Here is a 27,132-nt window from a genome sequence, read left to right as displayed (position 1 = left end):
TTTGCAGTCAAAATAAAAAGAATACATTAAACAGAATATGACGCATAAAATAGAATATCATTTTTCCAATTTCGCAGGGAAGGCTATTTTGAACGTTGTGTTATGAATAATTATTTTGGAATTGGCATAGATGCAAAAATTAGTCTTGATTTTCATCATAAAAGAGAAGAACATCCTGAAAAATGTCGTTCACGAGCAAAAAATTACATGTGGTATGGTGTATTAGGATCCAAACAATGGTTACAAAAAACATATAAGAATCTTGAACAAAGAGTACAATTAGAATGTGATGGTCAACGGATACCATTGCCTTCATTACAAGGAATTGTTGTATTAAACATTCCAAGGTAAAAATACAAAAATAAAACATAAAAAATAAAATGTAAAATATTGTCATCAACATTCCATACTTATAAAACTATATTTGTTTAGCTTTATGGGTGGTACAAATTTTTGGGGAGGAACAAAAGAAGGAGATTTGTTTTTAGCACCTTCATTTGATGATCGTATATTGGAAGTCGTAGCTGTATTTGGTTCTGTTCAAATGGCTGCATCACGATTAATTAACTTACAACATCATAGAATTGCACAGTGTCAAACAGTTCAAATTAATATTTTGGGTGATGAGGGAGTACCTATACAAGTTGATGGTGAAGCTTGGATTCAACCTCCTGGTATTATACGTATTATACATAAAAATCGTATGCAAATGCTTTACAGAAATAGGGTAAATAATTTAGAATTATATTACTTTAGTATTACAATAATAATATATATGTAGTATAATCAATATCGAAATGTAGGCACTTGAAACATCCTTAAAAACATGGGAGGAAAAACAACGCAATACACTCAATGCAATATCTCAGTCAGCATCTACTTTGAGCAATACACAATTGCAATCACAACCTAAGTTTCTACAATCACATAAGCCATCATATTTAAATGATGATGAAATGTATATTCTGTTGGGATTTATCGAAGTAGTTACAACTTTAGTTAAATGGGTCAAACTTCTCATTATATCACATCCAAGTTTGGAACCAGATTTGTACCAAGTTGCAGCACGAACAGCACAAGCTCTTGAACAAGTTCATCCAGATGGAAAAATTTTGCAAGGAGTAAGTATAGTGTATTATTTCATACTATAATTCTTACTTATAATTTTTCTTAAACATAAATAATGCAAATGTTTTTATATTTTTTCCAATAATAGTATTCTTTTAGTATTATTTTATTATAATTAATTTACTAAATATATTATTTAAAGAACTATTATTCGTTGGTTATTTATTTAATTTTAGTATATAAGTTAATTATATTATTTCATTATCGATATTATTTACTATTACAAATCTTTTTTATATACTCATTTCTAATAAGACATATTCATTTCATTTCAACAGATTAATTTAAGACCAGTAGTAACAGAATTGGTGTCAAGTGCAAGACAACTTTATGAAGACTCATGCGAATTACTCAGAGATAAAGCACAGAGTCTAGTAAGCACATATTTTGTATACATTTATCATGATTAATCATTAATATGATTAATCCTTCCACAACTGTAAGTAGTCATTATAATGGGTTGTATAAGATAATATTATGTCTCCTCTGCTAAGCACTGGCTTAGATCAGCTATGGTCGTTGTTAATATCACTAAAGTATTTTTAAAACTAGTTTAATTTATCATTCCTGATACAGAACAATCAAATTTAATTTTGTAATTCCTCTGAAAATATATACAGGAGCATGCAAAGACTTTGAGTTTGCTATATAGCTTATGACAATTAGTACATGAAGAGCTAGTAGTGGAAGGGTTAATTTTTTTATATCCCTTTTGATATTTCAGTAATAATTTTCTAATAAAAAAATTTATATAATTCAGAAATTACGGGAAGACTTAGAAAATAAACTATCATTTTCTTTGGCCAGTATGGAACAGGAATTAAAGAAATTTACGTTTGATGAAGGAGGTACAGGATTAGTATATTTACAAAACTTACCATCAGATGAGCAGGTATAATTCTCCATTCATATTTTTTAATTTGTAATATCTTATCTTTCTTAAATCTTATGCAGAGTGAACTATTTAATGTGGTCACTTCTATTGAGTCTAATCAAAAAATTATTGTCATAAATGATATACGGTTTCAGAAGATCTTCAAGATATTACAATTAGATTTTTTCTTTCTTTCTTTAAATAAATTGTCAAGATCACTTTCAATCATTAATACAACTTTACATCTATTATCTATGACAAAAAGTTTTAATTGGTCTACTAATAATAAAAATATTTAAAATGATCACATGAATTGGTCCTGCTCTCTATATATAAATATAACTTATATGATTACCATATATGCAATCCAAAAATATATATTAGAAATGAACGTTTTACAAAAGTACCTTTGTATAGGGAGATAGAAAGAATCGTCATAGAGGTTTGTTCTGGTTAAAGTTTCGACGTTCAGGGGCTAATTCTGGAGCACATACTATTCGAGATCAAGTTACTACATGGAGTGTAGAAGAAGTGTGTTCCTGGTTGAAGAATTTACAGTTGACTGAATATAATGATCACTTTGTTTCTCATGATATACGAGGTAGGGAATTATTATCATTAGCCCGTAGAGATCTCAAGGAACTTGGTATTACTAAAGTAGGACATGTTAAACGAATCTTACAAGCTATCAATGATCTAAATAATTAGGTATATAATAATAATAATTTAAACATTTAAAAGTATAAAATATACAATCAATAAAATAATATGTTATGCCAGTTAATAACTATCTGGATGCTGTATAACGTAGGTTTTGAATTACATAGATTGTTTAAGAAGTAGGACAAGGATTGTATCCTTATAATTAAAAATTTTACGTAACAGTAATATGTAATACAAGTATAACACAAATATTCTAATAAAAAGGGCACTTAGTGTGACACAGCAATGTTATAAGAAAATTATTTTCTGCACTGCTGTATATGATAAAATAATATTACTTGTGCCAAACTGTTGAACTGGTTTTATGTCAAAAGACAAATGTTTATATAGGAATTATAAGGAAAACATTTTATCTTTAAAAAAATACAAATATGTTATAGTCATGTCTAATAAGATATATTTTAATGCAATTCCTATTACAAAATATTATTAGACATGAGCATAGCATTAATAATGCATTTATTAAACAAAAGATTTAAACAGTGTAAAAATTCATTAAACTATAATTTAAGTTATATTTGTTCCTTTGTAGAATGTACAAAAGAAATTGAAGACTTTGATAATCATATATTGATGTAAATTATAAGTTTGGTGATATGTATTATATCATTGTTTGTTGTTTTTTATATTTGATACACGTTACAACTTAGGGTTTCAGCTAAGTTTGCTTACAACAGTATTAATACTACAGTATTAATACTGTAACAGTATTAATATTAATTTGAAAACTACATTCTAAATTTAGATATGGAATAAGTATTGTCAATTATATAAATAATTTACATATGTATATTCAATTTACAATTTATATTGTTTTACTCTGAGTTTAGTTTCCTGTGCAAAAAAGTAGAATGTGTATGTATATATATATATATACAACTATGTTTAAGGAGAAACTATATTTATTACAATAAGTATTGAATGACCTTCTAATCTTTGAAATGAAATCGGTGACAGGAACTAATATAATTTAATATTTTCATATAGCACATAGAAAGCATTTCTTATCTTATTTGATGCTGCAATTAAACAATAAATTTTAAGCAATACTTACAAAACTATTGAGAGATATGAAATTTCTGTAATAAAATAGCTGTAATAAAATACAATTTTCGTTATATATATATATATGTTATTATACATATTAAATTTAATGAACATGGAAACCTACATATATTAAATTGTAAGATACAGCAAAGATAAAAGATGTTATTATGAAAAATTATGCTAATAATTCAATTACAATACTTTAATAAAAATTACAATATCCATTAAAAAATTATTTTTTACAGTTAATACACATATATATACTGACATAAAAAAATAATTTTTCATATATTATATATAATGTATTTATTACAATCTTCTTAGAATTGTTTATAATTGTATAAAATTAAAAAAGTTTTCTATTGCGTAGTTTATAAAATATTTCATTTTTTAAATTCTTGAGTATTAAAAGATAAAAAGCAGTTCACAAATAATGACTGATGAGTATACGAAACTGCTGGAAATTATATATTGAAAAAAATAAATAACAAACTACTGTATGTGCTATGTGTACATAAACTGTAAAAAATAATGTAAAATTTATACAGTACTGTGAATCATAAAACTTACAACAATTACATGTTTATTTTTGCATTATGATTATACCAATTACAATTTAATAATTTAAAACAATGTCTTTGTATTTATATTATGTACAGTTAAAATTATATGTGCTGTAAATTTTTATCTATTGATAAATTATATAATATTATATATAGTATATATACATACACATATGCACAATCAAACAAAATATTATACATGTATACAAAAATAACACACTGTGTACATAAAGTGCTCTGCAATCTTTTTATCACATTTAAATTTCTAACTAAATTAAAAGATATCTAAAAAAGCATCTTCAACATAATGCAACATGAATAAATGAAAGTGATATTTAATTTCTATGATCATATTATAACAGTCTTGAAATAAACAATGATTAGGATGATGATGATAATACTGGTAATGACAAAGAAAAATGTACGTCACCTGTCAATGGCAATAAAAATATCGTGTACAAATTTATTGAGAAACTGAGGAAACAAGTTTTTTAAATGTACCATAATTTCAATGTTGCTATGTTAAAACAAGGCTGATGTAACAAAGAAACAAAAGAATGTGTTTAACACGCGATTGACAATTAAACCTTACAGATATATAAGATTCACTTAAATATTATATTTATTAACTCGATTAGGGATTAACTCAATTTGAAATAATTTCTTATACATAAGCTTGCGAAACTAATAATATTGTAGTTAGTAATAATAATTTTAAATTTACAAAAGCAAAAAAACAAACAATTGCTATCTTTCAGAACTGCCTCTAGCTGAATTGTTCAGACATTTAATATCTCCTTATTACATTATCTTTGGTCATATTCTTCTTCATTCTTGTAAATAAGAATAATGAAACTTCAAGTTATATTAATCAGGTATTAATTCCTGATCTCGAATTTATTCGTTTTATAATTCACGACAGATACACAATACATTGATATCCAATTCTATCCATATTAATGCACGTGCATATTCTGTTGATATATGTCTGTATGTATATTTTATCATATTCAGTTAAAAATGGATATGTAATTTGTGTGTATAGATGCGTGTTCGGTTATACGTATGTAGAGCCGTATATGTATTTACGTGTGTGCGTCTCTTTTGAATGTCTTTTACACACATGTATTTGTTTATATAATTTCAGCATTCATTATATTATTATACATTACGTTATATTATGTAATATCACACGATTATTAATTTTAGGAAATTTTCTTAATATCTTAATATCTTATCAGTGATCTCAGTGTTCATATATTTCCTTTTATCTATTTTTCATAACGTTTTTGTTAATACAAGAAGTATTAAATTACTAAACTATGTATTTACATCTGCAAAATGATGATTTAAGAAATATTTTAAATTTCTATATTATTTATTCACTATAGAATTGTTGAGAATATTATATTTTATATGATTTATTAGTAATAATTACCATCTACATAATTTTGTAGAGGGTATGCTCATAATTATTTCCTATTAAATTTTTTATTGTAATAATATATATATATATATATATATCATTTTTCAAATAAAATTATATATATATGCATACTTAATACATACATATATGATGTATTAAATATATTGTAAACACATAAAAAGTAGCAAGTATACAAAGTATACAAAGCAAAGTATACAAAAGCAGATGTGTTTACATAGTTGTAATTCGAAATTTATAGTTATGCAATCACTAAATCTTTTTTATTAAATATTGTATGTCTATTCTTAACAATTTTACCTCGATTAATAATTTACTAGTTTTATTTGTTTTAAAATCAAGATGAATATGTTAAACTTTAATCTATAAATGTTTTCAATCTATAAATCAAACGTCTTGAAGATATTACAAAAATATTAAAAAAATTTTTAATAATATATACTGTTACAATTCCGGGTGTTAAATTTATTTTTACAAATAGTGATTTTTTATTGACAATATGCAACATGAGTGAATACTTCAATATATTATATGATGAATGGGAAACAATTTCTTCGATAATTCTAATGTTATTTCTAACAATGTGGAGAAATGGAAATGTTACATGTTCCAATCCATTGACTCAATAAGTAAAAAGAAAACAGTTAAACTGTTCTTCAATATTATATAACCATCTTTTTAGGATATGAATATTAGAATAATGTTGTTAATGATGTAGATGTGAAACTTTTTTAAAGTATATAATTTAATGTAATATTTTGTTTATTATGCTTTGCCCTTTCAAATATGCTCAATTTATACCACAAAACTACACTAATTCTTCCATATATATAAATTTGCATTCCAGCATAATAAATCTGCAAGGATAAAAGTGCCTATCTTAGATTTTCTAATCTCAAAATATATGAACAGCATAACTTAACTGGCATTATATTATAATTTTAAAATTGTCTTATGCATTCCAAATTTTCCATTTAATATTGTAAACACTGAATTATAAAAATAATTTGCATGTGATATTTGTTTAAGATTATAGTAAAAATTATAACTTGTATTTGGGTAATAATATTATGATAGTATTATATAATGTTAGATATTCAGTTGTAATTTTATACTTATACTTAATTTTATATTTATATGTATACCTAATATGTCACAAAATATTTAGTGAGAATAAATTATATAACAACTATTACGCACATATTACACGATAAAACATATTCAGAAAGTATGTACAATTTAGAGAAAAATAATTTAAAGGATATATAGATATAATTATATCATTTTAAAGTTTTATTTAATCAAGAAAATACAATACAATGTAGAAACTTCCTACTGGTAGAACAGTTTTGTAGCATGAAGCTAAGGATCAAACCATGTTATGTTTGGATCAACTACTCTTTTAAATATATTTACATTTACGTAAAGAAAAATTGTCCTCATCTTATACATTGTTTCAATAAACTAACAACTAGTTTATTATTGATAACTATCATAAAATCAATGGATATCTACTTTAACAAACTTTCTTCATTTACAAAATTTTTTATATTTCTTTCAAATATATACATTTTTGATCTATTTAGTTCATTCAAATTTTTTTGTTTTGTATTATTGATGTATATTAAAAAATATAAAATTAATTTGTTTTTCTATCAGAAAATGCAATAAGAAACATAAAATGTTTCAAAATATATTCTTATACATTATTATATGCAAAGCTGCATAAGAAACCTCAACCCTAGATAATAGTAATATATACATAAAATAAAATCTCGTTTCTTGTTATTTTTCTGAAATTCTTTGAAATTTAGAAAGAGAGGTAAATTATATTATGTTTTATTGAAAATTGTAAAACAAACTCTTTCTAAGTCCGTTTATATATACTGAATGTTCTTTATACATTCTTCATTACACTATTATGTTAAGTAAATCTATAATTCAATGAATACATAAGATGTAGAAAATGTTTGAAAACTATAAAGAGTGTTATACAACTATACAAAATTAGTAACAAATAAATTTCTTGAAATTATTATATTTATAAATATAATTAATTAGAGTATATGTTTTTTACACTTTCTACTTATGTATTTTGCAAACTACATTACATATTTTGCAAAATCCAAAAATATAAGAATTATACTACAAATAAGTTGATGTTACCTAGTACAATAGAAAAGGTTTATAATATTATATATCTAATAACTTACTTTTATCTTACATTTATAGAATTTTTAAAGTATGATACATAATATTGTATAGTAGCGTATATTGCTACTAGTAAAAAGGTTAATATTATTTTAATATTAAAATAATTATTATGCAATTCACATAAATCAAAAGCACAATGATATTCATATAATTTATGTTTATACTCTAAGACAAAAATATGTTTATCTCCATCTTTTCTTTGTATACTATATGACTTAATATATGTATGTCATTCAAATAATTTAAAAGAGAAGATATATATGATAAACTATTTTAATTAATTATAATGAAATATACACATATCCAAATAAAGAAAATCTTCTCCAAAGATTGTTTCATTTCCCTTTTATCCTTTTGTTTCTGTTTAGATGTATTCAGATAAAAATTTTTTTCTTAAGAAGATATACTTTATTCATCTAGTATTATATTATTGTAAACAGCAATATTAAATAAATGGATCAAATTATGATTGTCCTTTTCACAAATGCAATATAATTTATAGTTTCATTACACTTTCCTAATATAAGTATATTACCATTTATAACTTAAATATTTACTATACACATTTTAGTTTGAAAAAAATTCATTGGTACAAGTAAACAAAGGATAACAGTATATTTTATACATATGATCTGAAAACATTGAAATGCACGGTTGATGCAGTAAATACTTACTTACTATATTTTATATGTATATATTTTTATAGAAACAAAATCAATTTATATCAAAATAATATTATTTAAGATTTAATTACATAATAAGAAGATATTAGAAAATATTTAATATACAATTTGTTTATTTCATAAATTACTAAGTAAAGGTTGATATACGATAAAATATTATTATATTATTATTACTAATTCCATAAATTAATATCCTTATGATAGGTTTTATAGTTACAATAAATTACGTAGTAATTTTGTCTATATATATGTACGTAATTTTATATTTAATAAATTTCTTATTGTCTCGGAATATTTCAACGCACATTGTGTATATAAATTCAATTATCATGGAAAATATTAACAAATATTTTTTCACATTAATTCGATGCATTTAAAAAATATTGTAGTTTATATTTTTAAGCTGCCATTATAAGTTTCAATATCTATTATAGTAAAAATTCTTTTATTTATGTTCCATGTTATATTTATGTTATATTTTAGAAAGCTTTCTGTAATTAGGTAATACATTTTATCACATATAATTTCGATTGTATTAGAAAATTGAATATTTATTTAAAGATACAAAATCAATCCCAATTATCCCAGGGAATTGAAATGTAATAACTATAAATAATAAAGCTGTAAATAATTTCATCCGAAGTTCAAATTACATAACTTTTAAATTATATATTCAGGTTTCATATCATTATCAGATAGGATTCATATAATTTAGTCTTATAATACTATAAATCTCTTGAATTTTAGAAAGTTTTATATAAGATTACTAATATCAATATATTTAATGTATTATTTAAAAATAGATGTTCTTATACAGAGAAAATGTAATTATATAATATGACATTATATAAATTTCTTTTATTTCTATATATATGTTTCTGTATCTTAATATGCATTATATGCAAGTTATAGATAACATAAAAATAAAAATATTTACATGTTAAACAGCTAAAGAAATAGCTTTTTATGTGACCCATTACATACAAAATTAAATGATTTTAATATATTTAAAAACATATAAAATACAAACACAAACATAAATAATAAAATTGACTAGATATATAAAATTTGTATTCTATTCAAAATTATTTTTATTCTATGAATAATAAAAAGTATTAATTTTAAAATGTACTGTCGATTATAAATTTACAAATATATGTGACCATACTTTTATTTTTAGGAAATATAACGTTTTATTCTTAACACTGTAGAATCTTTCCCCAAAATTTCCATCATTTCAGAAACTGGTGGACCCTCCTAAAAATGTAAATACATATATTATATAAATTAGTATTAAATTTATAAAGAAAAAATATAATTAGAATATTTTATGTTCACCTTTAAACCACTAAGTACAAAACGTAAAGCTTTCATCAATGTTGGATATGAAATTTCATGTTCATTAGCAAATTCTCTTAGGTATCTATTTATGCATTCTTTATTAAAATTTTGAATTTCAATTTCAATCAATTTCATACTTATTATTTTAAGCGCATCTATAAAGAAAAACCGTTTTAAGTGTATAAAAAAATTAATGAATTCAATTACACGAAACACTCAGTAATGTTTATATACATAGTATAACAAATTATACCTAATTTACATCCTAACATAGTGTCATCAAGTGATGTGGTTGGTATATGCCATAAAAAGGCCAACTTTGGAGATACTAGATCACTTAATTTTGATATTCTATGCTGTGCCCATTTTAATACAGAAATAATATGATTGTCGTCTAATTGTAAATTTCTATCAGTTTGTCTGAAAATATCATTGAATATATTATTAAAGCTCTAAATACAAATAAAAATTAGTACTAGACAAACCATACATACCTATTTGGGAATGCTTCTATGACTAACGTTTTTATTCTTTCAATTAAAAATGCATTATTTTTTTCATTTGCTAATAATTTTGATATTTCTATCCTATTGAATTCTAATAGTTTTGGAGGTGAAAGTTTATTAGAACTTACTTTTATTTTAGAAATATTGAACTGAAATAATTAAAACAAACTAAAGTAAATAGTAAAAAAGCATGTGTAGTATGATTTATATTGAATACAAATATTTTGTATAAAGGATATAATATAAAACATAAATACTTGTTTAATTAATTCTTCATAACTATCAATGTAAAGAGCACCTCCTTTATTATCAAAACCACCACCAGCATGTGTAACATAGTTTAAAACTGCTAATGGAAAAATTCCCTCTTTTCTAAAGGATTCTATGCTTATATCGTTTTGCCTTTTCGATAATTTTGATCCATCAAAGTTTAATATCAAGGGTAAATGTCCATATAAAGGTGGAATCCAATTAAAAGCTCTGTAATAATTACAATCATTCGTGATAATCTACAATTAATGGAAAATATCATATAATAAATTATTTATATTTAAATGTTTAATAAAGGATAAACATATATTTTATACATATAAATGTTATATAAACATAATTTTTTTTAATATTCTATATAAATACTAAAAAAAGTTTATCACAGGTAAATACGATTCTCTTAGTACATGTAATTAAACTAATTAATCAAATAATTATTATTACAATATCTAATATCTAAATAACTATAATATCTAAAGGATAAAGAAAATAGTTTAAATTATTATTCAAAACTTATTATTAAATAATTACTAATTTGTTATATATATTTATTAATTATTTAATTAATATATACTAATTATATATATTTAATAATTATTTAATAATAAATTTTAAATAATAATTTAAACTATTTTCTTTATCCTCATATACTGAGATAACTGTTTATTATTTAGATATTGTACACGTAATAAATACTTGTATTAAAAAATATAACACATTCTAACTTCAAACATATTTTATTATTCATCATACCATATTGCACAACACAAGTAATCAATAATAACCATAATTCTACAACATTATTGCATAAAATTTGAATCCTACTTTTAAGTTGAAAATATCTCATAATTATATATGAAATTAAAAAATAATACTTTACAGGTACTAACAAATATTAAAATATTTACAAATTTTGTTATAAATTTTAGTTACTTATACATCACTATATGTTTACGTGTGGATACTTGCCGCTCAAGGACTTTGAGTTTGCTATATAGCTTATGACGAGTAGTACATGAAGAGCTAGTAGTGGAAGGGTTAATTTTTTTATATCACTTTTGATATTTCAGTAATAATTTTCTAATAAAAAAATTTATATAATTCAGAAATTACGGGAAGATTTAGAAAATAAACTATCATTTTCTTTGGCCAGTATGGAACAGGAAGTAGAGAAATTTACGTTTGAGGAAGGAGCTAGAGAATTAGTACATTTACAAAACTTACCATCAGATGAGCAGGTATAATTCTCCATTTATATTTTTTAATTTGTAATATCTTATCTTTCTTAAATCTTATGCAGAGTGAACTATTTAATGTGGTCACTTCTATTGAGTCTAATCAAAAAATTATTGTCATAAATGATATACGGTTTCAGAAGATCTTCAAGATATTACAATTAGATTTTTTCTTTCTTTCTTTAAATAAATTGTCAAGATCACTTTCAATCTTTAATACAACTTTACATCTATTATCTATGACAAAAAGTTTTAATTGGTCTACTAATAATAAAAATATTTAAAATGATCACACGAATTGGTCCTGCTCTCTATATATAAATATAACTTATATGATTACAATATATGCAATCCAAAAATATATATTAGAAATGAACGTTTTACAAAAGTACCTTTGTATAGGGAGATAGAAAGAATTGTCATGGATGTTTCTCCTGGTTAAAGGTTCGACGTTCAGGGGCTAATTCTGGAGCACATACTATTCGAGATCAAGTTACTACATGGAGTGTAGAAGAAGTGTGTTCCTGGTTGAAGAATTTACAGTTGACTGAATATAATGATCACTTTGTTTCTCATGATATACGAGGTAGGGAATTATTATCATTAACCGGTGAAGATCTCGAGAAAATTGGTATTACTAAAGTAGGACATGTTAAACGAATCTTACAAGCTATCAATGATCTAAATAATTAGGTATATAATAATAATAATTTAAACATTTAAAAGTATAAAATATACAATCAATAAAATAATATTTTATGCCAGTTAATAACTATCTGGATGCTGTATAACGTAGGTTTTGAATTACATAGATTGTTTAAGAAGTAGGACAAGGATTGTATCCTTATAATTAAAAATTTTACGTAACAGTAATATGTAATACAAGTATAACACAAATATTCTAATAAAAAGGGCACTTAGTGGCAATGTTATAAGAAAATTATTTTCTGCACTGCTGTATATGATAAAATAATATTACTTGTGCCAAACTGTTGAACTGGTTTTATGTCAAAAGATAAATGTTTATATAGGAATTATAAGAAAAACATTTTATCTTTAAAAAAATACAAATATGTTATAGTCATGTCTAATAAGATATATTTTAATGCAATTCCTATTACAAAATATCATTAGACATGAGCATAGCATTAATAATGCATTTATTAAACAAAAGATTTAAACAGTGTAAAAATTCATTAAACTATAATTTAAGTTATATTTGTTCCTTTGTAGAATGTACAAAAGAAATTGAAGACTTTGATAATCATATATTGATGTTAATTATAAGTTTGGTGATATGTATTATATCATTGTTTGTTGTTTTTTATATTTGATACACGTTACAACTTAGGGTTTCAGCTAAGTTTGCTTACAACAGTATTAATACTACAGTATTAATACTGTAACAGTATTAATATTAATTTGAAAACTACATTCTAAATTTAGATATGGAATAAGTATTGTCAATTATATAAATAATCTACATATGTATATTCAATTTACAATTTATATTGTTTTACTCTGAGTTTAGTTTTCTGTGCAAAAAAGTAGAATGTGTATGTATATATATATATATACAACTATGTTTAAGGAGAAACTATATTTATTACAATAAGTATTGAATGACCTTCTAATCTTTGAAATGAAATCGGTGACAGGAACTAATATAATTTAATATTTTCATATAGCACATAGAAAGCATTTCTTATCTTATTTGATGCTGCAATTAAACAATAAATTTTAAGCAATACTTACAAAACTATTGAGAGATATGAAATTTCTGTAATAAAATAGCTGTAATAAAATACAATTTTCGTTATATATATATATGTTATTATACATATTAAATTTAATGAACATGGAAACCTACATATATTAAATTGTAAGATACAGCAAAGATAAAAGATGTTATTATGAAAAATTATGCTAATAATTCAATTACAATACTTTAATAAAAATTACAATATCCATTAAAAAATTATTTTTTACAGTTAATACACATATATATACTGACATAAAAAAATAATTTTTCATATATTATATATAATGTATTTATTACAATCTTCTTAGAATTGTTTATATTTGTATAAAATTTAAAAAGTTTTCTATTGCGTAGTTTATAAAATATTTCATTTTTTAAATTCTTGAGTATTAAATGATAAAAAGCAGTTCACAAATAATGACTGATGAGTATACGAAACTGCTGGAAATTATATATTGAAAAAAATAAATAACAAACTACTGTATGTGCTATGTGTACATAAACTGTAAAAAATAATGTAAAATTTATACAGTACTGTGAATCATAAAACTTACAACAATTACATGTTTATTTTTGCATTATGATTATACCAATTACAATTTAATAGTTTAAAACAATGTCTTTGTATTTATATTATGTACAGTTAAAATTATATGTGCTGTAAATTTTTATCTATTGATAAATTATATAATATTATATATAGTATATATGCATACACATATGCGCAATCAAACAAAATATTATACATGTATACAAAAATAACACACTGTGTACATAAAGTGCTCTGCAATCTTTTTATCACATTTAAATTTCTAACTAAATTAAAAGATATCTAAAAAAGCATCTTCAACATAATGCAACATGAATAAATGAAAGTGATATTTAATTTCTATGATCATATTATAACAGTCTTGAAATAAACAATGATTAGGATGATGATGATAATACTGGTAATGACAAAGAAAAATGTACGTCACCTGTCAATGGCAATAAAAATATCGTGTACAAATTTATTGAGAAACTGAGGAAACAAGTTTTTTAAATGTACCATAATTTCAATGTTGCTATGTTAAAACAAGGCTGATGTAACAAAGAAACAAAAGAATGTGTTTAACACGCGATTGACAATTAAACCTTACAGATATATAAGATTCACTTAAATATTATATTTATTAACTCGATTAGGGATTAACTCAATTTGAAATAATTTCTTATACATAAGCTTGCGAAACTAATAATATTGTAGTTAGTAATAATAATTTTAAATTTACAAAAGCAAAAAAACAAACAATTGCTATCTTTCAGAACTGCCTCTAGCTGAATTGTTCAGACATTTAATATCTCCTTATTACATTATCTTTGGTCATATTCTTCTTCATTCTTGTAAATAAGAATAATGAAACTTCAAGTTATATTAATCAGGTATTAATTCCTGATCTCGAATTTATTCGTTTTATAATTCACGACAGATACACAATACATTGATATCCAATTCCATCCATATTAATGCACGTGCATATTCTGTTGATATATGTCTGTATGTATATTTTATCATATTCAGTTAAAAATGGATATGTAATTTGTGTGTATAGATGCGTGTTCGGTTATACGTATGTAGAGCCGTATATGTATTTACGTGTGTGCGTCTCTTTTGAATGTCTTTTACACACATGTATTTGTTTATATAATTTCAGCATTCATTATATTATTATACATTACGTTATATTATGTAATATCACACGATTATTAATTTTAGGAAATTTTCTTAATATCTTAATATCTTATCAGTGATCTCAGTGTTCATATATTTCCTTTTATCTATTTTTCATAACGTTTTTGTTAATACAAGAAGTATTAAATTACTAAACTATGTATTTACATCTGCAAAATGATGATTTAAGAAATATTTAAGAAAATGTAATTATATAATATGACTTTATATAAATTTCTTTTATTTCTATATATATGTTTCTGTATCTTAATATGCATTATATGCAAGTTATAGATAACATAAAAATAAAAATATTTACATGTTAAACAGCTAAAGAAATAGCTTTTTATGTGACCCATTACATACAAAATTAAATGATTTTAATATATTTAAAAACATATAAAATACAAACACAAACATAAATAATAAAATTGACTAGATATATAAAATTTGTATTCTATTCAAAATTATTTTTATTCTATGAATAATAAAAAGTATTAATTTTAAAATGTACTGTCGATTATAAATTTACAAATATATGTGACCATACTTTTATTTTTAGGAAATATAACGTTTTATTCTTAACACTGTAGAATCTTTCCCCAAAATTTCCATCATTTCAGAAACTGGTGGACCCTCCTAAAAATGTAAATACATATATTATATAAATTAGTATTAAATTTATAAAGAAAAAATATAATTAGAATATTTTATGTTCACCTTTAAACCACTAAGTACAAAACGTAAAGCTTTCATCAATGTTGGATATGAAATTTCATGTTCATTAGCAAATTCTCTTAGGTATCTATTTATGCATTCTTTATTAAAATTTTGAATTTCAATTTCAATCAATTTCATACTTATTATTTTAAGCGCATCTATAAAGAAAAACCGTTTTAAGTGTATAAAAAAATTAATGAATTCAATTACACGAAACACTCAGTAATGTTTATATACATAGTATAACAAATTATACCTAATTTACATCCTAACATAGTGTCATCAAGTGATGTGGTTGGTATATGCCATAAAAAGGCCAACTTTGGAGATACTAGATCACTTAATTTTGATATTCTATGCTGTGCCCATTTTAATACAGAAATAATATGATTGTCGTCTAATTGTAAATTTCTATCAGTTTGTCTGAAAATATCATTGAATATATTATTAAAGCTCTAAATACAAATAAAAATTAGTACTAGACAAACCATACATACCTATTTGGGAATGCTTCTATGACTAACGTTTTTATTCTTTCAATTAAAAATGCATTATTTTTTTCATTTGCTAATAATTTTGATATTTCTATCCTATTGAATTCTAATAGTTTTGGAGGTGAAAGTTTATTAGAACTTACTTTTATTTTAGAAATATTGAACTGAAATAATTAAAACAAACTAAAGTAAATAGTAAAAAAGCATGTGTAGTATGATTTATATTGAATACAAATATTTTGTATAAAGGATATAATATAAAACATAAATACTTGTTTAATTAATTCTTCATAACTATCAATGTAAAGAGCACCTCCTTTATTATCAAAACCACCACCAGCATGTGTAACATAGTTTAAAACTGCTAATGGAAAAATTCCCTCTTTTCTAAAGGATTCTATGCTTATATCGTTTTGCCTTTTCGATAATTTTGATCCATCAAAGTTTAATATCAAGGGTAAATGTCCATATAAAGGTGGAATCCAATTAAAAGCTCTGTAATAATTACAATCATTCGTGATAATCTACAATTAATGGAAAATATCATATAATAAATTATTTATATTTAAATGTTTAATAAAGGATAAACATATATTTTATACATATAAATGTTATATAAACATAATTTTTTTTAATATTCTATATAAATACTAAAAAAAGTTTATCACAGGTAAATACGATTCTCTTAGTACATGTAATTAAACTAATTAATCAAATAATTATTATTACAATATCTAATATCTAAATAACTATAATATCTAAAGGATAAAGAAAATAGTTTAAATTATTATTCAAAACTTATTATTAAATAATTACTAATTTGTTATATATATTTATTAATTATTTAATTAATATATACTAATTATATATATTTAATAATTATTTAATAATAAATTTTAAATAATAATTTAAACTATTTTCTTTATCCTCATATACTGAGATAACTGTTTATTATTTAGATATTGTACACGTAATAAATACTTGTATTAAAAAATATAACACATTCTAACTTCAAACATATTTTATTATTCATCATACCATATTGCACAACACAAGTAATCAATAATAACCATAATTCTACAACATTATTGCATAAAATTTGAATCCTACTTTTAAGTTGAAAATATCTCATAATTATATATGAAATTAAAAAATAATACTTTACAGGTACTAACAAATATTAAAATATTTACAAATTTTGTTATAAATTTTAGTTACTTATACATCACTATATGTTTACGTGTGGATACTTGCCGCTCAAGGACTTTGAGTTTGCTATATAGCTTATGACGAGTAGTACATGAAGAGCTAGTAGTGGAAGGGTTAATTTTTTTATATCACTTTTGATATTTCAGTAATAATTTTCTAATAAAAAAATTTATATAATTCAGAAATTACGGGAAGATTTAGAAAATAAACTATCATTTTCTTTGGCCAGTATGGAACAGGAAGTAGAGAAATTTACGTTTGAGGAAGGAGCTAGAGAATTAGTACATTTACAAAACTTACCATCAGATGAGCAGGTATAATTCTCCATTTATATTTTTTAATTTGTAATATCTTATCTTTCTTAAATCTTATGCAGAGTGAACTATTTAATGTGGTCACTTCTATTGAGTCTAATCAAAAAATTATTGTCATAAATGATATACGGTTTCAGAAGATCTTCAAGATATTACAATTAGATTTTTTCTTTCTTTCTTTCTTTAAATAAATTGTCAAGATCACTTTCAATCTTTAATACAACTTTACATCTATTATCTATGACAAAAAGTTTTAATTGGTCTACTAATAATAAAAATATTTAAAATGATCACACGAATTGGTCCTGCTCTCTATATATAAATATAACTTATATGATTACAATATATGCAATCCAAAAATATATATTAGAAATGAACGTTTTACAAAAGTACCTTTGTATAGGGAGATAGAAAGAATTGTCATGGATGTTTCTCCTGGTTAAAGGTTCGACGTTCAGGGGCTAATTCTGGAGCACATACTATTCGAGATCAAGTTACTACATGGAGTGTAGAAGAAGTGTGTTCCTGGTTGAAGAATTTACAGTTGACTGAATATAATGATCACTTTGTTTCTCATGATATACGAGGTAGGGAATTATTATCATTAACCGGTGAAGATCTCGAGAAAATTGGTATTACTAAAGTAGGACATGTTAAACGAATCTTACAAGCTATCAATGATCTAAATAATTAGGTATATAATAATAATAATTTAAACATTTAAAAGTATAAAATATACAATCAATAAAATAATATTTTATGCCAGTTAATAACTATCTGGATGCTGTATAACGTAGGTTTTGAATTACATAGATTGTTTAAGAAGTAGGACAAGGATTGTATCCTTATAATTAAAAATTTTACGTAACAGTAATATGTAATACAAGTATAACACAAATATTCTAATAAAAAGGGCACTTAGTGGCAATGTTATAAGAAAATTATTTTCTGCACTGCTGTATATGATAAAATAATATTACTTGTGCCAAACTGTTGAACTGGTTTTATGTCAAAAGATAAATGTTTATATAGGAATTATAAGAAAAACATTTTATCTTTAAAAAAATACAAATATGTTATAGTCATGTCTAATAAGATATATTTTAATGCAATTCCTATTACAAAATATCATTAGACATGAGCATAGCATTAATAATGCATTTATTAAACAAAAGATTTAAACAGTGTAAAAATTCATTAAACTATAATTTAAGTTATATTTGTTCCTTTGTAGAATGTACAAAAGAAATTGAAGACTTTGATAATCATATATTGATGTTAATTATAAGTTTGGTGATATGTATTATATCATTGTTTGTTGTTTTTTATATTTGATACACGTTACAACTTAGGGTTTCAGCTAAGTTTGCTTACAACAGTATTAATACTACAGTATTAATACTGTAACAGTATTAATATTAATTTGAAAACTACATTCTAAATTTAGATATGGAATAAGTATTGTCAATTATATAAATAATCTACATATGTATATTCAATTTACAATTTATATTGTTTTACTCTGAGTTTAGTTTTCTGTGCAAAAAAGTAGAATGTGTATGTATATATATATATATACAACTATGTTTAAGGAGAAACTATATTTATTACAATAAGTATTGAATGACCTTCTAATCTTTGAAATGAAATCGGTGACAGGAACTAATATAATTTAATATTTTCATATAGCACATAGAAAGCATTTCTTATCTTATTTGATGCTGCAATTAAACAATAAATTTTAAGCAATACTTACAAAACTATTGAGAGATATGAAATTTCTGTAATAAAATAGCTGTAATAAAATACAATTTTCGTTATATATATATATATGTTATTATACATATTAAATTTAATGAACATGGAAACCTACATATATTAAATTGTAAGATACAGCAAAGATAAAAGATGTTATTATGAAAAATTATGCTAATAATTCAATTACAATACTTTAATAAAAATTACAATATCCATTAAAAAATTATTTTTTACAGTTAATACACATATATATACTGACATAAAAAAATAATTTTTCATATATTATATATAATGTATTTATTACAATCTTCTTAGAATTGTTTATATTTGTATAAAATTTAAAAAGTTTTCTATTGCGTAGTTTATAAAATATTTCATTTTTTAAATTCTTGAGTATTAAATGATAAAAAGCAGTTCACAAATAATGACTGATGAGTATACGAAACTGCTGGAAATTATATATTGAAAAAAATAAATAACAAACTACTGTATGTGCTATGTGTACATAAACTGTAAAAAATAATGTAAAATTTATACAGTACTGTGAATCATAAAACTTACAACAATTACATGTTTATTTTTGCATTATGATTATACCAATTACAATTTAATAGTTTAAAACAATGTCTTTGTATTTATATTATGTACAGTTAAAATTATATGTGCTGTAAATTTTTATCTATTGATAAATTATATAATATTATATATAGTATATATGCATACACATATGCGCAATCAAACAAAATATTATACATGTATACAAAAATAACACACTGTGTACATAAAGTGCTCTGCAATCTTTTTATCACATTTAAATTTCTAACTAAATTAAAAGATATCTAAAAAAGCATCTTCAACATAATGCAACATGAATAAATGAAAGTGATATTTAATTTCTATGATCATATTATAACAGTCTTGAAATAAACAATGATTAGGATGATGATGATAATACTGGTAATGACAAAGAAAAATGTACGTCACCTGTCAATGGCAATAAAAATATCGTGTACAAATTTATTGAGAAACTGAGGAAACAAGTTTTTTAAATGTACCATAATTTCAATGTTGCTATGTTAAAACAAGGCTGATGTAACAAAGAAACAAAAGAATGTGTTTAACACGCGATTGACAATTAAACCTTACAGATATATAAGATTCACTTAAATATTATATTTATTAACTCGATTAGGGATTAACTCAATTTGAAATAATTTCTTATACATAAGCTTGCGAAACTAATAATATTGTAGTTAGTAATAATAATTTTAAATTTACAAAAGCAAAAAAACAAACAATTGCTATCTTTCAGAACTGCCTCTAGCTGAATTGTTCAGACATTTAATATCTCCTTATTACATTATCTTTGGTCATATTCTTCTTCATTCTTGTAAATAAGAATAATGAAACTTCAAGTTATATTAATCAGGTATTAATTCCTGATCTCGAATTTATTCGTTTTATAATTCACGACAGATACACAATACATTGATATCCAATTCCATCCATATTAATGCACGTGCATATTCTGTTGATATATGTCTGTATGTATATTTTATCATATTCAGTTAAAAATGGATATGTAATTTGTGTGTATAGATGCGTGTTCGGTTATACGTATGTAGAGCCGTATATGTATTTACGTGTGTGCGTCTCTTTTGAATGTCTTTTACACACATGTATTTGTTTATATAATTTCAGCATTCATTATATTATTATACATTACGTTATATTATGTAATATCACACGATTATTAATTTTAGGAAATTTTCTTAATATCTTAATATCTTATCAGTGATCTCAGTGTTCATATATTTCCTTTTATCTATTTTTCATAACGTTTTTGTTAATACAAGAAGTATTAAATTACTAAACTATGTATTTACATCTGCAAAATGATGATTTAAGAAATATTTAAGAAAATGTAATTATATAATATGACTTTATATAAATTTCTTTTATTTCTATATATATGTTTCTGTATCTTAATATGCATTATATGCAAGTTATAGATAACATAAAAATAAAAATATTTACATGTTAAACAGCTAAAGAAATAGCTTTTTATGTGACCCATTACATACAAAATTAAATGATTTTAATATATTTAAAAACATATAAAATACAAACACAAACATAAATAATAAAATTGACTAGATATATAAAATTTGTATTCTATTCAAAATTATTTTTATTCTATGAATAATAAAAAGTATTAATTTTAAAATGTACTGTCGATTATAAATTTACAAATATATGTGACCATACTTTTATTTTTAGGAAATATAACGTTTTATTCTTAACACTGTAGAATCTTTCCCCAAAATTTCCATCATTTCAGAAACTGGTGGACCCTCCTAAAAATGTAAATACATATATTATATAAATTAGTATTAAATTTATAAAGAAAAAATATAATTAGAATATTTTATGTTCACCTTTAAACCACTAAGTACAAAACGTAAAGCTTTCATCAATGTTGGATATGAAATTTCATGTTCATTAGCAAATTCTCTTAGGTATCTATTTATGCATTCTTTATTAAAATTTTGAATTTCAATTTCAATCAATTTCATACTTATTATTTTAAGCGCATCTATAAAGAAAAACCGTTTTAAGTGTATAAAAAAATTAATGAATTCAATTACACGAAACACTCAGTAATGTTTATATACATAGTATAACAAATTATACCTAATTTACATCCTAACATAGTGTCATCAAGTGATGTGGTTGGTATATGCCATAAAAAGGCCAACTTTGGAGATACTAGATCACTTAATTTTGATATTCTATGCTGTGCCCATTTTAATACAGAAATAATATGATTGTCGTCTAATTGTAAATTTCTATCAGTTTGTCTGAAAATATCATTGAATATATTATTAAAGCTCTAAATACAAATAAAAATTAGTACTAGACAAACCATACATACCTATTTGGGAATGCTTCTATGACTAACGTTTTTATTCTTTCAATTAAAAATGCATTATTTTTTTCATTTGCTAATAATTTTGATATTTCTATCCTATTGAATTCTAATAGTTTTGGAGGTGAAAGTTTATTAGAACTTACTTTTATTTTAGAAATATTGAACTGAAATAATTAAAACAAACTAAAGTAAATAGTAAAAAAGCATGTGTAGTATGATTTATATTGAATACAAATATTTTGTATAAAGGATATAATATAAAACATAAATACTTGTTTAATTAATTCTTCATAACTATCAATGTAAAGAGCACCTCCTTTATTATCAAAACCACCACCAGCATGTGTAACATAGTTTAAAACTGCTAATGGAAAAATTCCCTCTTTTCTAAAGGATTCTATGCTTATATCGTTTTGCCTTTTCGATAATTTTGATCCATCAAAGTTTAATATCAAGGGTAAATGTCCATATAAAGGTGGAATCCAATTAAAAGCTCTGTAATAATTACAATCATTCGTGATAATCTACAATTAATGGAAAATATCATATAATAAATTATTTATATTTAAATGTTTAATAAAGGATAAACATATATTTTATACATATAAATGTTATATAAACATAATTTTTTTTAATATTCTATATAAATACTAAAAAAAGTTTATCACAGGTAAATACGATTCTCTTAGTACATGTAATTAAACTAATTAATCAAATAATTATTATTACAATATCTAATATCTAAATAACTATAATATCTAAAGGATAAAGAAAATAGTTTAAATTATTATTCAAAACTTATTATTAAATAATTACTAATTTGTTATATATATTTATTAATTATTTAATTAATATATACTAATTATATATATTTAATAATTATTTAATAATAAATTTTAAATAATAATTTAAACTATTTTCTTTATCCTCATATACTGAGATAACTGTTTATTATTTAGATATTGTACACGTAATAAATACTTGTATTAAAAAATATAACACATTCTAACTTCAAACATATTTTATTATTCATCATACCATATTGCACAACACAAGTAATCAATAATAACCATAATTCTACAACATTATTGCATAAAATTTGAATCCTACTTTTAAGTTGAAAATATCTCATAATTATATATGAAATTAAAAAATAATACTTTACAGGTACTAACAAATATTAAAATATTTACAAATTTTGTTATAAATTTTAGTTACTTATACATCACTATATGTTTACGTGTGGATACTTGCCGCTCAAGGACTTTGAGTTTGCTATATAGCTTATGACGAGTAGTACATGAAGAGCTAGTAGTGGAAGGGTTAATTTTTTTATATCACTTTTGATATTTCAGTAATAATTTTCTAATAAAAAAATTTATATAATTCAGAAATTACGGGAAGATTTAGAAAATAAACTATCATTTTCTTTGGCCAGTATGGAACAGGAAGTAGAGAAATTTACGTTTGAGGAAGGAGCTAGAGAATTAGTACATTTACAAAACTTACCATCAGATGAGCAGGTATAATTCTCCATTTATATTTTTTAATTTGTAATATCTTATCTTTCTTAAATCTTATGCAGAGTGAACTATTTAATGTGGTCACTTCTATTGAGTCTAATCAAAAAATTATTGTCATAAATGATATACGGTTTCAGAAGATCTTCAAGATATTACAATTAGATTTTTTCTTTCTTTCTTTCTTTAAATAAATTGTCAAGATCACTTTCAATCTTTAATACAACTTTACATCTATTATCTATGACAAAAAGTTTTAATTGGTCTACTAATAATAAAAATATTTAAAATGATCACACGAATTGGTCCTGCTCTCTATATATAAATATAACTTATATGATTACAATATATGCAATCCAAAAATATATATTAGAAATGAACGTTTTACAAAAGTACCTTTGTATAGGGAGATAGAAAGAATTGTCATGGATGTTTCTCCTGGTTAAAGGTTCGACGTTCAGGGGCTAATTCTGGAGCACATACTATTCGAGATCAAGTTACTACATGGAGTGTAGAAGAAGTGTGTTCCTGGTTGAAGAATTTACAGTTGACTGAATATAATGATCACTTTGTTTCTCATGATATACGAGGTAGGGAATTATTATCATTAACCGGTGAAGATCTCGAGAAAATTGGTATTACTAAAGTAGGACATGTTAAACGAATCTTACAAGCTATCAATGATCTAAATAATTAGGTATATAATAATAATAATTTAAACATTTAAAAGTATAAAATATACAATCAATAAAATAATATTTTATGCCAGTTAATAACTATCTGGATGCTGTATAACGTAGGTTTTGAATTACATAGATTGTTTAAGAAGTAGGACAAGGATTGTATCCTTATAATTAAAAATTTTACGTAACAGTAATATGTAATACAAGTATAACACAAATATTCTAATAAAAAGGGCACTTAGTGGCAATGTTATAAGAAAATTATTTTCTGCACTGCTGTATATGATAAAATAATATTACTTGTGCCAAACTGTTGAACTGGTTTTATGTCAAAAGATAAATGTTTATATAGGAATTATAAGAAAAACATTTTATCTTTAAAAAAATACAAATATGTTATAGTCATGTCTAATAAGATATATTTTAATGCAATTCCTATTACAAAATATCATTAGACATGAGCATAGCATTAATAATGCATTTATTAAACAAAAGATTTAAACAGTGTAAAAATTCATTAAACTATAATTTAAGTTATATTTGTTCCTTTGTAGAATGTACAAAAGAAATTGAAGACTTTGATAATCATATATTGATGTAAATTATAAGTTTGGTGATATGTATTATATCATTGTTTGTTGTTTTTTATATTTGATACACGTTACAACTTAGGGTTTCAGCTAAGTTTGCTTACAACAGTATTAATACTACAGTATTAATACTGTAACAGTATTAATATTAATTTGAAAACTACATTCTAAATTTAGATATGGAATAAGTATTGTCAATTATATAAATAATCTACATATGTATATTCAATTTACAATTTATATTGTTTTACTCTGAGTTTAGTTTTCTGTGCAAAAAAGTAGAATGTGTATGTATATATATATATATACAACTATGTTTAAGGAGAAACTATATTTATTACAATAAGTATTGAATGACCTTCTAATCTTTGAAATGAAATCGGTGACAGGAACTAATATAATTTAATATTTTCATATAGCACATAGAAAGCATTTCTTATCTTATTTGATGCTGCAATTAAACAATAAATTTTAAGCAATACTTACAAAACTATTGAGAGATATGAAATTTCTGTAATAAAATAGCTGTAATAAAATACAATTTTCGTTATATATATATATGTTATTATACATATTAAATTTAATGAACATGGAAACCTACATATATTAAATTGTAAGATACAGCAAAGATAAAAGATGTTATTATGAAAAATTATGCTAATAATTCAATTACAATACTTTAATAAAAATTACAATATCCATTAAAAAATTATTTTTTACAGTTAATACACATATATATACTGACATAAAAAAATAATTTTTCATATATTATATATAATGTATTTATTACAATCTTCTTAGAATTGTTTATATTTGTATAAAATTTAAAAAGTTTTCTATTGCGTAGTTTATAAAATATTTCATTTTTTAAATTCTTGAGTATTAAATGATAAAAAGCAGTTCACAAATAATGACTGATGAGTATACGAAACTGCTGGAAATTATATATTGAAAAAAATAAATAACAAACTACTGTATGTGCTATGTGTACATAAACTGTAAAAAATAATGTAAAATTTATACAGTACTGTGAATCATAAAACTTACAACAATTACATGTTTATTTTTGCATTATGATTATACCAATTACAATTTAATAGTTTAAAACAATGTCTTTGTATTTATATTATGTACAGTTAAAATTATATGTGCTGTAAATTTTTATCTATTGATAAATTATATAATATTATATATAGTATATATGCATACACATATGCGCAATCAAACAAAATATTATACATGTATACAAAAATAACACACTGTGTACATAAAGTGCTCTGCAATCTTTTTATCACATTTAAATTTCTAACTAAATTAAAAGATATCTAAAAAAGCATCTTCAACATAATGCAACATGAATAAATGAAAGTGATATTTAATTTCTATGATCATATTATAACAGTCTTGAAAT

At 22.8% G+C, this 27,132-nt stretch overlaps 2 protein-coding genes across 40 annotated transcripts in view; one reads left to right on the top strand and one right to left on the bottom strand.

The window, feature by feature from the left end:
* LOC126924406 (diacylglycerol kinase eta) overlaps positions 1-27,132 on the top strand; it is a 68,548-nt gene that overhangs the window by 15,638 nt on the left and 25,778 nt on the right. For 7 of the 35 annotated variants that reach the window (XR_007713530.1, XR_007713538.1, XR_007713564.1 and 4 more), the window contains 7 exons: positions 78-347; positions 433-727; positions 804-1,121; positions 1,407-1,502; positions 1,889-2,020; positions 2,420-3,578; positions 13,577-13,853. Coding sequence is in view for 24 of the 35 variants with exons in the window: in XM_050738926.1 (XP_050594883.1) it covers positions 78-347; positions 433-727; positions 804-1,121; positions 1,407-1,502; positions 18,107-18,238; positions 24,855-25,145 (1,402 nt within the window). In the remaining 11 variants the exon portion in view is untranslated. Of the gene's footprint in view, positions 1-77; positions 348-432; positions 728-803; positions 1,122-1,406; positions 1,503-1,888; positions 2,021-2,419; positions 3,579-11,899; positions 12,032-12,430; positions 12,914-13,576; positions 13,854-18,106; positions 18,239-18,641; positions 19,125-19,787; positions 20,065-24,854; positions 25,338-26,000; positions 26,278-27,132 lie in introns of those variants that run through there. The other 28 variants (XM_050739025.1, XM_050739016.1, XM_050738884.1 and 25 more) reach the window with 22 other exon arrangements.
* Positions 9,739-24,365, bottom strand: LOC126924687 (probable glutamate--tRNA ligase, mitochondrial). 5 transcript variants are annotated; one of them, XM_050739480.1, is made up of 6 exons: positions 24,147-24,365; positions 10,781-11,003; positions 10,512-10,672; positions 10,271-10,437; positions 10,015-10,172; positions 9,739-9,933 (listed from the first exon to the last, which is right to left on the bottom strand). In XM_050739480.1, exons 1-6 carry the CDS (start codon positions 24,152-24,154, stop codon positions 9,853-9,855), a joined length of 798 nt encoding a protein of 265 aa, XP_050595437.1. In that variant the 5' UTR covers positions 24,155-24,365; the 3' UTR covers positions 9,739-9,852. The 5 variants fall into 5 exon arrangements, with proteins under 5 accessions (XP_050595437.1, XP_050595447.1, XP_050595417.1 ...); XM_050739490.1 differs by lacking the exon at positions 24,147-24,365 and adding an exon at positions 11,727-11,860; XM_050739460.1 differs by lacking the exons at positions 9,739-9,933; positions 10,015-10,172; positions 10,271-10,437; positions 10,512-10,672; positions 10,781-11,003 and adding exons at positions 15,946-16,140; positions 16,222-16,379; positions 16,478-16,644; positions 16,719-16,879; positions 16,988-17,210 and having other exon boundaries at positions 24,147-24,357.

Source organism: Bombus affinis, chromosome 2 (genome assembly GCF_024516045.1).
Source record: "Bombus affinis isolate iyBomAffi1 chromosome 2, iyBomAffi1.2, whole genome shotgun sequence".
NCBI classification, from domain to species: domain Eukaryota; kingdom Metazoa; phylum Arthropoda; class Insecta; order Hymenoptera; family Apidae; genus Bombus; species Bombus affinis.
Note: the sequence above shows the minus strand (reverse complement) of the source record. Positions and strands in the feature narration are given on the sequence as shown.